Raw genomic sequence first — 16,837 nt, forward strand, 5'->3', positions numbered from 1 at the left:
GTCACTGGTTGTGTAACCCTGGTTTGAATCACCTGCCTCAGGGGTTGCTACACTGGGATGGTGATCATGGAGATCACTAAAGGATGAATGTGGGTCTTTTTAAAGAGTAAGGAAGCCAATGTTACAATAATGGGGATATGGGTCATATTTGAGGTGTTGTGAGACTTCTATGTATGCACATACACACATCCTCCATGGAGACATGATAGGCAATGTGATACGTTAACAACTGGATTTGACCTTCACTGCCCCGAATTTGCATCAATACTGTTGATACACTGAAATTGAGAAGCTCCCAGCATCCCATAATCATCACATGTATTCAACACATGTCATATGCTCTGAAGTGATAGAGAAGCTCAAGAAAGCCTACAACCCAGTGGAGCTGTACAGCATAATTTGTTATCCTTACACTAGTATACGTCATATTATATATATTTTTATTGTAGCATGGTCATTTTAGGCTTCCAACAGTTATTTGTGGTTAAATTTGACTGGAAGACCTGAAATGTATTTGGCGTCCCACGATGCACTGGTTTGCATTCTTTGACCCGGCATTCAGCTAGACATCCGGGCTATGTGTGGTATTTTGGGGAAGATGGCGACACTTATCCTGCCTGCTGATTGGATCAAAAACTGGGAAAAATCTGGAAAACACGAGTTGTAAGTTGTACTATATTGTTAAATTGTGAAGACGAATGTCTTGTTTAATTTTCCATAAGGGTTGTTGAGCCATGCAACCAGTTCCCATCGTTATCCTCGTACGAGACCTGGGCAATGTGAATTAGCAAACCTAGCATGCTAACTAGCTAACCCTACTTCAAACAGTGAGGCCATTTCACAATAGCAAGATACCGTTGCTGGGGTTCAATAATTTTTTTGTTCGAAATTATAGTTTGGAACAGAATTCGACAGATGGGATTGATATAACAATTAATTTAACACAGTTGGCCTGGGTCATTCGATACGAACTAATTAGTTAGCTAACTTTCGAGTCCGCCGCCAGTCCCCCGAAGCAACTAGCTACAGTAGCTTATTCCTGTGAAAGCCAGTAGGCTAAGTAGTTAACGTTAGCTAAGCAGCTAATGATGCAGGTTAGCCTGGTAGTTGACCCTGTACATTATAACGTTAGCTAGTAGTTACCCAATGTAGCTAACTAGCTAGTTGGTAAGATAACTTCATGAACAGTGAGCTAGCTACTGCATCACACAACGTGCAGTTGGTGATCACATAATAAGCTAACTAGCTAGCGACGCACACCCAGCAAGCTGATTATGCTGGCACCTCATTCTGATTCTTGCTACACGAAAACATTAGCAAGCTAGCTCGTTAGCCACTTTGTTTAGAATAGCCACCACCTGTATGGATTAACGAGCACGCTACTGATATTTTAGGTAATACATGGTTCCCAGGCAGTTATCACTTTGTCTACACATTTTCTATCATCATGGTAATTTTTATGGTAATCCCTAACTAGCTAGATAGCTAACGGCACTGAATTGAAAACATGTCGACTGAGTTAGCTAGTATGGGGGCGATTTCGATTGATTTAATAATTGGTAATAATTGACTTACAGGAACAGTTAGGGTTAAGTGCCTTGCTCAAGGGTACACCAGTTGGCATTGGTCAGTATTTAGTCTTCAAGCTCTCTAGTAACTGGACATTCCAGTTTTGACAATGTTTTAAATTGCCATATGAAAAAATGCTCAGAATGGCGTCCTCATAAAACAATAACGTCTGTTAGTTACAGTATTATATGCAGTGTTATTATTAGAGGCTGACATTAAGCTGTCTGCAACACACTACACATTATGTATATACTACTGTACACTACTACTAACTGTACCAGCTATGATCATTTAGATAACTAGTCACTGAAAATAAACTAGCTAATATAAAGTCACCTTTTCCCCTTCTCTGTTCAGTGTACAACTATGTAAGAATCTTGCAGACAAAACCAATCATGACAGCATAATAAAAGGTATGTACCGCTCTGTGATATTTGAAAGAACAGTATGCATGTTAGTTTTGATACAATTGAGTACAATTGCTATGTGAAATTAAGATGTACTATTCATTCAATGATGGGTTCTCGCTATGTCAGGTGTCATCTAATGTTCTTATAGCATCATACCAAGCTTATATCTCAACAACTCTACGGTTGACTGTTTGTGAGGAGGTCTAAAACTGACACATTGTATTGGGAATAATTATCTTCCTGTTTGCCTCATCCCTTCATTCTGTAGATATACAGGCTGCTTTGTATGAACTCTGCTGGCATGTCGTACAAGGGAACTTCAAGCTGGACCTCGCTGCTAGCGTCCTCAGTGACATGATGGTATGTATGGCCTTGTTGAAGTCCTCTCATTGTCTGCAATGTCTGTCATCCCAGAAAACCTGCCATGCGTTTTGAGGATTTTGTGGCCTATACAATAGTCCTTTTAGTGAAAACATAGACTCGCACAGTATCTGGATTGATGTGTATGTAGTTCTTATTTTCTGGTTAGTAAAGATGCACTATACAGAATCAGCATCTGTCTTGTTTTTGTAGATATACAGTGCCTTCGGAAAGTAATCATACCACTTGACTTTTTCAAAATGTTATGTTACAGCCTTGTTCTAAATTCTAATTATTAAAAAATATATATATATTTTTAAAAAAATAGGATGGATCAGCTTTAGTAGATTGTTGCTTCCATCAATGTAATTGTCTGCATCATTTCCAATCTCCCATATATTTTGGGGGTATGTGTGTGTGTACAGTTGAAGTTGTAAGTTTACATGCACTTAGGTTGGAGTCATTAAAACACATTTTTCAACCACTCCACCAATGTTTTGTTAACAAACTAGTTTTGCCAAGTCCGATAGGACATCTACTTTGTGCATGACACAAGTAATTTTCCCAACAATACAGACAGATTATTTCACTTATATTTCCCTGTATCACAATTCCAGTGGGTCAGAAGTTTACATAGAATAAGTTGACTGTGCCTTTAAAGAGCTTGGAAAATTCCAGAAAATGGTGTCATTGCTTTAGAAGCTTTTGATAGGCAAATTGACATCATTTGAGTCAATTGGAGGTGTACCTGTGGATGTATTTCAAGGCCTACCTTCAAACTCAGTGCCTCTTTGCTTGACATCATGGGAAAATGAAAAGAAATCAGCCAATACCTCAGAAAAAAAATCGTAGACCTCCACAAGTCTGGTTCATCCTTGGGACTTTCCAAACACCTGTACAAACAATAGTACGCAAGTATAAACACCATGGGACCACGCAGCCGTCATACCGTTCAGGAAGGAGACGCGTTCTGTCTCCTAGAGAAAAAGCGAAAGTCAATCCCAGAACAACAGCAAAGGACCCTGTGAAGATGCTGGAGGAAACGGGTACAAAATAATCTATATACACAGTAAAACGAATCCTATATCGACATAAGCTGCTCAGCAAGGAAGAAGCCACTGCTCCAAAACTGCCATAAAAAAGCCGGACTACGGTTTTCAACTGCACATGGGGACAAAGATGGTACTTTTTGGAGAAATGTCCTCTGATCTGATGAAACAAAAATAGAACTGTTTGGCCATAATGACCATCGTTGTGTTTGGAGGAAAAAGGGGGAGGCTTGCAAGCAAAAGAACACCATCCCAACCGTGAAGCACGGGGGTGGCAGCATCATGTTGTAGGGGTACTTTGCTGCGGGAGGGACTGATTCACTTCACAAAATAGATGGCATTATGAGGATGGAAAATTATGTGGATATATTGAAGCAACATCTCAAGACCTCAGTCAGGAAGTTAAAGCTTGGTTGCAAATGGGTTTTCCAAATGGACAATGACCTCAAGCATACTTGTAAAATGGCTTAAGAACAACAAAGTCAAGGTATTGGAGTGGCCATCACAAAGCCCTGACCTCAATCCCATAGAAAATTTGTGGGCAGAACTATAAAAAAAGCGTGTGAGAACAAGGAGGCCTACAAACCTGACTCAGTTTCATCAGCTCTGTCAGGAGGAATGGGCCAAAATTCACCCAAGCTTGTAGAAGGCTACCCAAAACGTTTGACCCAAGTTAAACAATTTAAAGGCAATGCTACCAAATACTAATTGAGTGTATGTAAACTTCTGATCCACTGGGAATGTGATGAAAGAAATAAAAGCTGAAATAAATAATTCCCTCTACTATTATTCTGACATTTCACATTCTTAAAATGAAGTGGTGATCCTAACTGATTTTTATAGGATTAAATGTCAGGAATTATGTAAGTTTAAATGTATTTAGCTAAGGTGTATGTAAACTTCTGACTTCAACTGTACATGCATGTTTGCATTTTTTTTAATATACCTTTTCATTATTCCCCGCAAACCCTACAACCTTTCCCCCAATTGGAGTAAACTAATAAACAATAACACTTAGGCTTCTACATTTTTAGTTTATACATACTATACACATTTTGCAGACACAGTCTATTTTACAATCGTTGTATTTTTAGTTTTTAGTCCTGGCCTTCCTCTATTTCTGATGTCGATCCAGTTTGATATCTATTTGTAACTATGCTATTTCACAAAATGTCTGAACCTTTGTTTCCTTTTATCTTATTGTTATTAGTCACACCCTTCAGCTCCGTTCAACCCCTCCCATCTATCTCTGAACACCATCCATTTTGGATTTCTATTTGCCATATATTTTTCAACTGTGCTGTGATGCTTCACACAAGTACTGAACCTTTCTATTCTCATAGCTTCTACAGACTGTAAATTAAAGAAACATTTTTGCTAAAATAGTAAAATATAGTAATTATATTATTGATTATGACTATGACTTTTCAAATAACCCAGCATTGTTATCTGCAGCGTTAGTTCTAGGTAAATGTTGCCATTTTTGGACCTGTGACCAAAAACGAGCTACATATGGACAATACCAAAATAAATTATCTAATGACTCTGCCTCCTTGCAGCAAAATCTGCAGAGCTGGGAAGGTTGTATCCCCTATATATATATATATATATATATATATATATAACATTCTATATGTTGCAAGAATTTTGTATAATTAAAATAGAAAAATGCAACGTTTTGACTCTTGCGTCGTTTTGCGTGTCAATTCATAAACCATGTGCCATGGAATTGGTACATCAAACTATTTTTCAATTTATATGGCACAACTGTCCATTATTTGGTCCTTAAATGAAACTGGTATATATTTTTGTTTATCACAATTTTCTTTAACCATTTTTGGACGATAATGCAGGGCCAACAGACAAGTTCCTTGCTTTTCTCCCCTTCTACTTTTCTCTTCCATTTTTGTGGTAATGCTGGAATTGGTTGGTTGTAATTTTGGGTAGAGCAGACATTTCCATATGTCTGTGTTAGCTGCATGTGTGACAACTCCACCAGTCCTATTTATGATATCATTTACAAAGATTTTTACCCTTTAAAAAAAAATATATATATACATATGTTTTTTTTAATCCATTAGTATATTGGAGTTCAACCAAAATATTTGTTGTATAATTTGTTCTGTGTTTTCAGGTGGATTAAACTGAAATTGTATCCAACAATCTAATGCTTGTTTAAAAAATAACGATATTTTGGATATTATTTCTTTTCAAATAAACGAAAGTGAGCAGTTGCAATCTGAATAAAGGGAAAACGGCCATTCTTGAACATGGGGTGAGACATTCATACGAATTTACGAGAGAACCATTTCGCATTTAAGTAGAGAGGTCATATTTGTTATATAAATAGACAAAACCATAAGCAAATAGGTAAACTGTGATATGACTAAAGAGTTAATCAGGGAGATTTTTCCACAAATTGAGAAATATTTTCCTTTCCACAGTAGCAAGATCTATTTTTGTTAACTTTCTATAAAAATGTCTTTCTTTCGGGATATGTATACCGACCACATCCCCGTCAGACCATTCTATTGGTAAACTACACGGTATTGTAAAAGTAGCATTTTCTTTGTGATCCAATACGTAATACTTATCATAATTTGGTTTTAATCCAGAGGTTAGAAAAAGTATCTAGATCCTCTGAGGCTGTGGAGGGATTCTAATTGTGGTTTTAAAAGAAAACATGAATCATGAGCGTACAATGACACCTTTTGTTTTTAAGCCATGGATTTCTAATCCCTTAATATTATTGTTGGATCAAATTTTAACAGCTAACATTTCGATGGCAATAACAAATAGATATGCCAATAGTGTACAACCTTGTTTTACTCATCTTGACAGTTTAAAACTTTCTTAGATGTAGCCGTTATTTACTATTTTACACCTAGGGTTACTATACATAACTTTAACCTTTCTAGCGGAACCCCTCGACAACATTCCGCTGAAAAGGCAGCGAGCGAAATTCAAAAATATTTTTTAGAAATATGTACATTTCACACATTAACCTCTTGCCTCTACTTGGGACGCTTGCGTCCCAACTAGAGCTCTGGAAATGCAAATGCGCTACGCTAAATGCTAATAGTATTAGTTAAAACTCAAAAGTTCATTAAAATACACATGCAGGGTATCAAATTAAAGCTACACTCGTTGTGAATCCAGGCAACAAGTCAGATTTTTAAAATGCTTTTCGGCGACAGCATGAGAAGCTATTATCTGATAGCATGCACCAATACACTACAACAGAAAAGCACAGCAGGGGACGTAAACAAAATAATTAGCATTTCGGCGTTACACAAACCGCACAATAAAATAGAAAACAGTCATTACCTTTCACCATCTTCTTTGTTGGCACTCCTAGATGTCCCATAAACACTATTGGGTCTTTATTTCGATTAAATCGGGCCATATAAAGCCAAGATATCGTTATATGTAGACTGTGTGATAAACGAAAAAAACAGCGATTTCACAACGTAACGTCATTTTTTAAAATTCAAAAGTAGACGATAAACTTTCACAAAACACTTCGAAATACGTTTGTAATGCTACTTTAGGTATTAGTAAACGTTAATAAGCGATAAAAATCATCCGTAGGCGATGTAGAAATCATTAGCTGTCGTCTTGGAAAAAATTTCAGGAGAGAGCTCTTCCGGAATGATCTGGGCGGAGACCGGAGGTAAGTCGTGCCCCTCTTTCGGTTCAACCAAGAATCAAAGATGATTCAATTCACAAGACTCTAGACAACATGGGGATGCTGTGGGAGTTGAATGCTCGGTCTTATCTAATTCGGCTCACTGTTAACAATCGCTGGAAGTGGCGCAAGGATATTTATTTCCATTTTCTGTGATCAGGTTTTCCTGCGCTTTCCGATGTAACGCACGTTATGTAATAGCCACAGTCGTGATTTAACCAGTTTTAAAAACGTCCGAGGGTTTCCTATCCACACATTCTAACCATATGAACGTACTATATTCCTGGCATGAGTAGCAGGGCGCTGAAATGTTGCGCGATTTTTAACAAAATGTTCAAAAAAGTAGAGGGTCGACTGAAGAGGTTAACAAGTCCAATACAGCAAATGAAAGATAAACATCTTGTTAATCTACCCATCGTGTTCAATTTCAAAAATGCTTTACAGCGACAGCACCACATATGATTATGTTAGGTCATAGCCAAGTCGAAAAAACACACAGCCATTTTTCCAGCCAAAGATATGTGTCACAAAAAGCAGAAATATAGATCAAATTCATCACTAACCTTTGATAATCTTCATCAGATGACACTCATAGGACATCATGTTTCACAATACATGTATGTTTTGTTCGATAATGTGCATATTTATATCCAAAAATCTGTTTACATTGGCACCTTAAGTGCAGTAATGTTTTGATTCCAAAACATCCGGTGATTTTGCAGAAATACTCATAATAAACATTGATAAAAGATACAAGTGTTATTCACAGAATTAAAGATAAACTTCTCCTTAATGCAACCGCTGTGTCAGATTTTTAAAAAACTTTTCGGAAAAAGCATAATCTGATAACGACGCTCAGAACCCAAAACAGCCAGAGGAATATCCGCCATGTTGTGTAGTCAACAGAAGTCAGAAATAGCATTATAAATATTCACTTACCTTTGATGATCTTCATCAGAATGCACTCCCAGGAATCCCAGTTCCACAATAAATGTTTGTTTTGTTCGATAATGTCCATCATTTATGTCCAAATACCTCCTTTTTGTTTGCGCGTTTAGCCCAGTAATCCAAATTCATAACGCGCGATCACTAAGAGCAGACGAAAAGTCAATGAGTTCCGTTACAGTCCGTAGAAACATCTCAAACGATGTATAGAATCAATCTTTAGGATGATTTTAACATAAATCTTCAATAATGTTCCAACTGGAGAATTCCTTTGTCTGTAGAATTGCGATGGAATAGAGCTCGCTCTCACGTGAACGAGCGTCACGAGCGCAAGGCATTCTGGCAGACCTCTGACTCATTCCCCTCTCATTCGGCCCCACTTCAAAGTAGAAGCATCAAACAAGGTTCTAAAGACTGTTGACATCTAGTAGAAGCCTTAGGAAGTGCACCATTACCAATATCCCACTGTATCTTCAATAGGGAATGAGTTGAAAAACGACCAACCTCAGATTTCCCACATCCTGGTTGGATTTTTTCTCAGGTTTTTGCCTGCCATATGAGTTCTGTTATACTCACAGACATCATTCAAACAGTTTTAGAAACTTCAGAGGGTTTTCTATCCAAATCTACTGATGATATGTATATATTAGCAATTGGGCCTGAGTAGCAGACAGTTTACTCTGGGCACCTTATTCATCCAAGCTACTCAATACTGCCCCCAGCCATAACAAGTTAAGCCCCTGCCATGTATATCTCACTAGGTCAGGGTATTTAAGCCTCTGTATATCCACTAATTCCAATATATCCATGACATTAATGAATTCCTTAAGTGCGTGAGGGGGATAGTTTGTAATGTCATTTCCTTTACAGGCCATGGAGGTATTTACAACCATATTAAAATCTCCCACCATAATAAAGTCTAGTGTACATGCTACCTCAACGAATCGGTGCCCCCGCACATTGACTCTGTATCGGTACCCCCTGTATATAGTGTGTCTCTTGTTATTTTACTGCTGCTTTTTAGTTGTTACTTTTATCTCTTTATTCTTATCCCTATTTTTTTTAAACTGCATTGTTGGTTAGGGTTTTGTAAGTAAGCATTTCACTGTAAGGTCTACACCTATTGTATTCAGCGCATGTGACAAATACATTTTTATTTGATTTGGTGTTGCTTGGTATAGTTGATAAATTATTAAATATTTTCAAAGAAGCTTGGATCATTATTCGGACCGTATAGGTTAATAAGCCATATCTGTTTATGTTCTAATAACATATTTAAAATCATCCATCTACCTTGAGGATCTGTTTGGACAATTTGCTCATTTGGATCAAAATTACTGTTAATTAATATCATCACCACTTTTGAATTTCTTTACCCATGGGAGAAGTATATTCTCACAAAACTTTATCTAAACTTGTTGAATGAGTTTCGTGTAAACGTCTCTTTTAGCCAGGTCAAATCGTCCTTTCTTATCATCTGCTAAGCCATTACAATTATAACTGGCTATACTTATTTCACCAATTACCATAATGAGACACACGTTTCAATTCTATTTATCATGATATATGTTTGTAAACGTACCATTAAAAAGTAACATGATGATTGAGTGTCTATATAGCTGTACCATGATATTTGTATTGCTACTAAGTAAATCTCCAATTGGTCCCCATTATTCCACCCACTAAAACCACTCATCATCCCGAGTTGGGTTGTCATCCCAATGCCCGGCAGACCACCCCCGATCCCCCCGGATCCCAGGGCCCCGGAGAGACTGGAACCCATCCTTCGAAACGAGCACACAGTGCCACCCACAGAACAGAAGCAGATCAAACGCACTTCCATCGCCCTCACCTCGATTTGGATTTTATATAGAGCCATTAAAAAATATATGTATCTTTAAAACTCCTGTTATTTTCCATAATTAGCAATTAATATTTGTAGTAATGTAGGCGGTTTATGCAAAGGATTTTTACCTCCCACCAGTCTCACCATTACCAAAATTACATTATGGCAAGCAATTATTGTGATTCATCCTATATTGTCCCTAACATCTTTTACTCCCTCGCAACAGTTGTGGCACACACACACACACACACACACACCACCCACACACACACTACCAAACATAGTCTCAGATTCTCAACAGTTGCACCGTCCCAGAGCCTAACTCAAGAAAGGTAGTGATTTACGAATGCATATAGAGTTGCAGCTGTTTGAGAAGGCAGGCAAAAATGAGTTGATTTGATGAACCATTGTCACGTCCTAGGTGATGGAGGTCAGATACACCCTGTTCCCCTGAAACACCCACACATGGTCCCCCGTTGTGACCATATTCTCAAGCATCTCTTTGCAGTCAGACCTTTGATTTTGTGCCACCATGGCCACAATAATATGCCCCCTCTCTGAATGCCCGAGTGACCCCCTGCCCATGGGTTACTGCAGCTAGTGTTGCCAGCACTGCCACTGCCTGGGTGGGGACACCCCACCCGGAATCCACACCGGCAAGGTACAAGGTCATCAAGGTTCAGGTGGGTATATAGGGTTGTGGACCGTTCCATCAATATAGGACCATAAATAAATTAGATGTATTATTTATTTTAAAAATGTAGTTCCCCATGATAGGACAATAAATAAATAAGATGTATAATTAATTATAAAATGTATATCCCTCACCTGCACAAAATCGAAAGCTCTCTCACAACCCCTGCTCACAGACATACATTGGTTCTGGGATATGCAACCATTTCCTTTCTCACTCACTTAACGCCACACTTTCCCAAACACCAAAAAACACACACCACCCATCTCAATTAGAGGTCGACCGATTATGATTTTTCAACCGATTATTGGAGGACCAACAAGGCCGATATTGATTAATCGGCCAATATTTATTTATTAATTTATAAATTAATTTGTAATAATGACAATTACAACAATACTGAATGAACACTTATTTTAACTTAATATAATACATCAATAAAATCAATTTAGCCTCAAATAAATAATGAAACATGTTCAATTTGGTTTAAATAATGCAAAAACAAAGTTTTGGAGAAGAAAGTAAAAGTGCAATATGTGCTATGTAAGAACATATGAAATTCGGTGGTTCCTTTTAACACGAGTCTTCAATATTCCCAGGTAAGAAGTTTTAGGTTGTAGTTATTATAGGAGTTATAGGACCATTTCCCTCTATACCATTTGTATTTCATTAACCTTTGACTATTAGATGTTCTTATAGGCACTTTAGTATTGCCAGTGTAACAGTATAGCTTCCGTCCCTCTCCTCGTTCCTCCCTGGGCTCGAACCAGCAACACAACGACAACAGCCACCATCGAAGCAGCATTACCCATGCAGAGCAAGGGGAACAACTACTAGAAGGCTCAGAGCGAGTGACGTTTGAAACGCTATTAGCGCGCCCTAACTAGCTAGCCATTTCACTTCAGTTACACCAGCCTCATTTCGGGAGTTGATAGGCTTGAAGTCATAAACAGCGCAATGCTTGACGCACAATGAAGAGCTGCTGGCAAAACACAAAGTGCTGTTTGAATGAATGTTTACGCGCCTGTTTCTGCCTAACACCGCTCAGTCAGATTATATGCAACGCAGGACACGCTAGATAATATCTAGTAATATCATCAACCATGTGTAGTTAACTAGAGATTATGATTGATTGTTTTTTATAAGATAAGTTTAATGCTAGCTAGCAACTTACCTTTGCTTACTGCATTTGCGGAACAGGCAGTCTCCTTGTGGAGTGCAACGAGAGAGAGGCAGGTCGTTAGCCTAGTGGTTAGAGCGTTGGACTAGTAACCGGAAAGTTGCAAGTTCAAATCCCCGAGCTGACAAGGTACAATTCTGTCGTTCTGCCCCTGAACAGGCAGTTAACCCACTGTTCCTAGGCCGTCATTGAAAATAAGAATTTGTTCTTAACTGACTTGCCTAGTTAAATAAAGGTCAAAAAAATAATAACAATAAAAATTAGAAATAAATTGCGTTGGACTAGTTAACTGTAAGGTTGCAAGATTGGATCCCCCGAGCTGACTTGGTGAAAATCTGTCTTTCTGCCCCTGAACGAGGCAGTTAACCCACCGTTCCTAGGCCGTCATTGAAAATAAGAATGTGTTCTTAACTGACTTGCCTAGTAAAATAAAGGTATGAAAACTTGAAATCGTCCCTAATTAATCGTCCATTCTGATTAATCGGTCGACCTCTAATCTCAATACATCCACACATAGGTCACATATACTCTGCCTTCTGTCTGCTCTGTTTTTATCTCCACAATGTTGTTGTTGAATTAGTGCTTTTGTGTTCCAATTAGTTGTTATATTTGAAGATACAAAAAAATATATTTAATTTTAATTTTATTACAATCCACAACATGGGTAGAATTGTGTTTCATTATTTGCCTCTATGCGAACTTACATTTTTAGAATAGCCTTATTCTAAAATTGATTAAATTATTAAACAATACCCCATAATGACAAAGCAAAAACAGGTTTTTAGATATTTTTGCAAATTTATTACAAATAAACTGAACCCTTTACTCAGTACTTTGTTGAAGCACCTTTTGGCAGCAATTACAGCCTCGAGTCTTCTTGGGTATGACGCTACAACCTTGGCACACCTGTATTTGGGGAGTTTCTCCCATTCTTCTCTGCAGATCCTATCAAACTCTGTCAGGTTGGATGGGGAGTGTCGCTGCACAGCTATTTTCAGGTCTCTCCAGAGATGATGGTTCAAGTCCGGGCTCTGGCTGGGCCACTCAAGGACATTCAGAGACTTGTCCCAAAGCCAATCCTGCGTTGTCTTGGCTGTGTGTTTAAGGTTGATGTCCTGTTGGAAGGTGGACGTTCGCCCCAGGTCCTGAGCCCTATGGAGCAGGTTTTCATCAAGGATCTCTCTGTACTTTGCTCCGTTCATCTTTGCCTCGATCCTGACTAGTCTCTCAGTCCCTGCCACTGAAAAACACCCCCACAGCATGATGCTTCACACCATGCTTCACCGTAGGGATGGTGCCAGATTTCCTCCAGAGGTGACGCTAGGCATTCAGGCCGAAGAGGTCAATCTTGGTTTCATCAGACCAGAGAATTTTGTTTTTCATGGTCAGAGTTTTTAGGTGCCTTTTGGCTATCATGTGGCTTCAGTCTAGCCACTCTACCATAAAGGCCTGATTATTTGAGTGCTGCAGAGATTTTTGTCCTTTTGGAAGGTTCTCCCATCTCCGTGAGCATTGGATTGTTGGTCACCTCCCTGACCAAGGCCCTTCTCCCCTGATTGCTCAGTTTGGCTGGGTGGCCAGCTTTAGGAAGTGTCTTGGTGGTTCCAAATGTCTTCCTTTTAAGAATGATGGAAGCCACTGTCCTTGGGGACCTTCAATGCTGCAGATCTATGCCTCGACACAATCCTGTCTCGGAGCTCTACGGACAATCCCTTCGACCTCAAGGCTTGATTTTTGCTCTGACATGCACTGTCAACTGTGGGACCTTATATAGCCAGGTGTGAGCCTTTCCAAATCATGTCCAATCAATTGAATTTACCACAGGTGGACTCCAATCAAGTTGTAGAAATTTCAAGAATGATCCATGGAAACAGGATGCATCTGATCTCAATTTCGAGTCTCATAGCAAAGGGTCTGAATACTTATATAAATAAGGTATTTCTGTTATTTTTTAAATGTGCAAAGTTTTCTAAAAACATGTTTCACTTTGTCGTTATGTGGTGTGTGTCGATCGATGAGGAAAATAATTAATTTAATCAATTTTAGAATAAAGCTGTAATGTAACAAAATGTTGAAAAAGTCAAGGCGTCTGAATACTTTCCGAATGCACTGAATCAAGAGAACATCCCTGGTCATCCCTACTGCCTTTGATCTGGCTAACTCACTAAACACATGGTTCATTTGTAAATGATGTTGGAGTGTGCCCCTGGCTCTCCGTAATTAAATAAAACATTTATGAAATGGTTCCGTCTGATCCTGTTTAATATAAGGAATTTGAAAAGATGTATACTTTTAATTTTACTTTTGATATCTTAGTATATTTTATCAATTACAATTTCTTTTGATACTTAAGTATATTTAAAAGCAAATACATTACTTCTACTCGAGTAGTATTTTACTGGGTGACTTTCCTTTCACTTGAGGCATTTTCTATTACGGTATCTTTTACTCAAGTATGATGTTTGGGGACTTTTTCCACTACTGCAGACAAGGTACACTTGCACCTGTGCTAGAAGAAAACAGTGTTCCCTTTTGCTCACCAGCCAATTCATTAATCTCAGACTGAACCTTGTGCTTTGCTTGTAAAGAAAGCTAAATGACACGTATGGAACTTCTCTATCAGCAAACAAAAGTCATTGAGAATTTACCTTTTTTAATAATGTATGTCTTGAATGCTTCTGATTTCTTGTTTATTTCCAGGAACTGCGCGATGACATGCCATCCATTTTAGCAGATGTTTTCAGTATACTGGGTGGGTATAACTCCAGTTTGGGCATATTGTGACAGTCATTTGCAATTTGTATGCCTAAATGTTTTTTGTTTTTAATCAGTTGGCGAATTACTGTAATGTTATCATGATATTATGTTTTAATAATTAATTTTTGACAGACATAGAGACCAGTTCTTTGGAGGAAAAAAACAAACGCGACCATTACACCCAGCTAGTGGGAGCATGTCTGGTAGGTTTATTTCAATTTTTTACTGCAGGTGCAAAAATATGTTATCATGAAATTATGTCAAACTTTCACTAGGTGGTAGTATTGTTCAAACAAAACTCAACCTTTGTCTGTTGTATTTCCCATTGTAAGGCCAAAACACACAGTATTTGTTTCAAGCTTAAATAAGAACAAACTTTTTTTAATTGGCTCTGAATTTAGAATATTATAGTAATGTTTGATTCTCTTCACAAATGTTAAAGGTGCAATTAGCAGTTGCTACATCTATAAATAAAAAAAACTTATGAATGATACTGTATGTAGAAATGGATTCCTATATATATGCATCATTAACTTTGTTCAACTGTCGTATCCCATCAGAATCCAAAATACAGTGGGGCAAAAAAGTATTTAGTCAACCACCAATTGTGCAAGTTCTCCCACTTAAAAAGATGAGAGGCCTGTAATTTTCATCATGGGTACACTTCAACTATGACAGACAAAATGGGAAAAGAAATCCAGAAAATCACATTGTAGGATTTTTAAAGAATTTATTTGCAAATTATGGTGTGTTGCAACCCGTCAGGATGTTGTAGCTGTATAACCTTTTGAGGATCTGAGGACCCAAATCTTTTCAGTCTCCTGAGGGGGAATAGGCGTTGTCGTGCCCTCTCTGACTCTTTTGTGTGTTTGAACCATGATAGTTTGTTAGTGATGTGGACACCAAGGAACTTGAAGCTTTCTATCCGCTCCACTACAGCCCCATTGATGTGAATGGGGGCGTGCTCGGCCCACCTTTTCCTGTAGTCCACTATCAGCTTATTTGTCTTGCTCACATTGATGGAGTGGTTGTTGTCCTGGCACCACACTGCCAGGTCTCTGACCTCCCTATAAGTTGTCTAGTTGTCAGTGATCAGGCCTACCACCGTCGTGTCGTCAGCAAACTTATTGATGGTGTTGGAGTCATGCGTGAACAGGGCGTACAGGAAGGGTCTAAGCACGCGTGGCAGATGTGTTGTTACCTACCCTTACCACCTGGGGGCAGCCCGTCAGGAAGTCAAGGATCCAGTTGCAGAGGGATGTGTTTAGTTCCAGGGTCCTTAGATTAGTGATGAGTTTTGAAGGCACGAATGCTGAGCTCTGGTCAACAAACAACATTCTGTTTTGTCCAGGTGGGAAAGGGCAGTGTGGAGTGCAATAGAGATTGCGTAATTTGTGGATCGGTATGTGAATTGTAGTCTAGGTTTTCTGGGAGGATAGTGTTGAGCCGTGACCAACCTTTCAAAGCACTTCATGGCTACAGTCATGAGTGCTATAGGGTGGTAGTCATTTAGGCAGGTTACCTTGGCTTTCTTGGGCACAAAAACTATAGGGGTCTGCTGGAAACGTAGGTATTACAGACTCTGTCAGGGAGAGGTTGCCAGTGAAGACACTTGCTATTTGATTAGCGCATGCTCGTGAGTACACGTCCTGATAATCCGTCTGGCCCCGCCGCCTTGTGAATGTTGATATGTTTAAAGGTCTTACTCACATGTTGATATCATGTATGGTCAGTACTTGCATCCGTCGCTCTGTTTATGAATTTAAGAGTAGTTCTGTTTCTCCAGCCCCCGGGAGAACACTTTGTTTTTGTTTCAACTGCTGATTGCCGCTTTAAATTTGCTATCATTCATAACCATATAAGATATATTTACCAGTCTTTGTATGACACTTGTTTGTTTTCCTCCCGCCCTCTCTGTCAGTTATTTGTGCCAGATGCCATCCTGAAGGAGAGACTGGACCCAGAGACCCTGGAGTCCCTAGGACTCATAAAGCAAGCCCATCAGTTCAACCAGAAAATCGTCAAAATCAAGACCAAGCTATTGTAAGTGGAGCAGTGACTTACTTTCATATGTAAAAAGCAAAAATCTGGTAATGTTCAGTGTCAAAAGGTCAACAGCGTAGTAAATTGGTCTGTCCAAGTAGCCAAATTAAAAACAGTGTTAAAGGTTAAAACCCTCATAGTCACCCTCCAGAACCTGGGTTAGCTGCTGTTATCCCCAGGATAGGTCAGGGCACATCTGTTACTCAGCTGGGCTGACTGTGCTGGAGAGGCTGTTAACCCAAGGTTGCATCTCCATCCCTGTTTTATCCACCTCACAGCCGGTGGCTGTAGTGTTT

At 38.8% G+C, this 16,837-nt stretch overlaps 1 protein-coding gene across 2 annotated transcripts in view; it reads left to right on the forward strand.

Moving 5' to 3' along the window:
- The first annotated feature begins 554 nt into the window (after nt 1-554).
- LOC115135806 (THO complex subunit 2-like) overlaps nt 555-16,837 on the forward strand; it is a 67,184-nt gene continuing 50,901 nt past the window's right edge. For both annotated transcript variants that reach the window (XM_065023669.1, XM_065023670.1), the window contains exons 1-6: nt 555-663; nt 1,927-1,982; nt 2,248-2,339; nt 14,442-14,493; nt 14,631-14,701; nt 16,420-16,541. In XM_065023669.1, the coding sequence (XP_064879741.1) occupies nt 578-663; nt 1,927-1,982; nt 2,248-2,339; nt 14,442-14,493; nt 14,631-14,701; nt 16,420-16,541 (479 nt within the window). In that variant the 5' untranslated portion in view covers nt 555-577. The remainder of the gene's footprint in view (nt 664-1,926; nt 1,983-2,247; nt 2,340-14,441; nt 14,494-14,630; nt 14,702-16,419; nt 16,542-16,837) is intronic.

This window comes from Oncorhynchus nerka, linkage group LG10 (genome assembly GCF_034236695.1).
Source record: "Oncorhynchus nerka isolate Pitt River linkage group LG10, Oner_Uvic_2.0, whole genome shotgun sequence".
In the NCBI taxonomy this organism is placed as follows: domain Eukaryota; kingdom Metazoa; phylum Chordata; class Actinopteri; order Salmoniformes; family Salmonidae; genus Oncorhynchus; species Oncorhynchus nerka.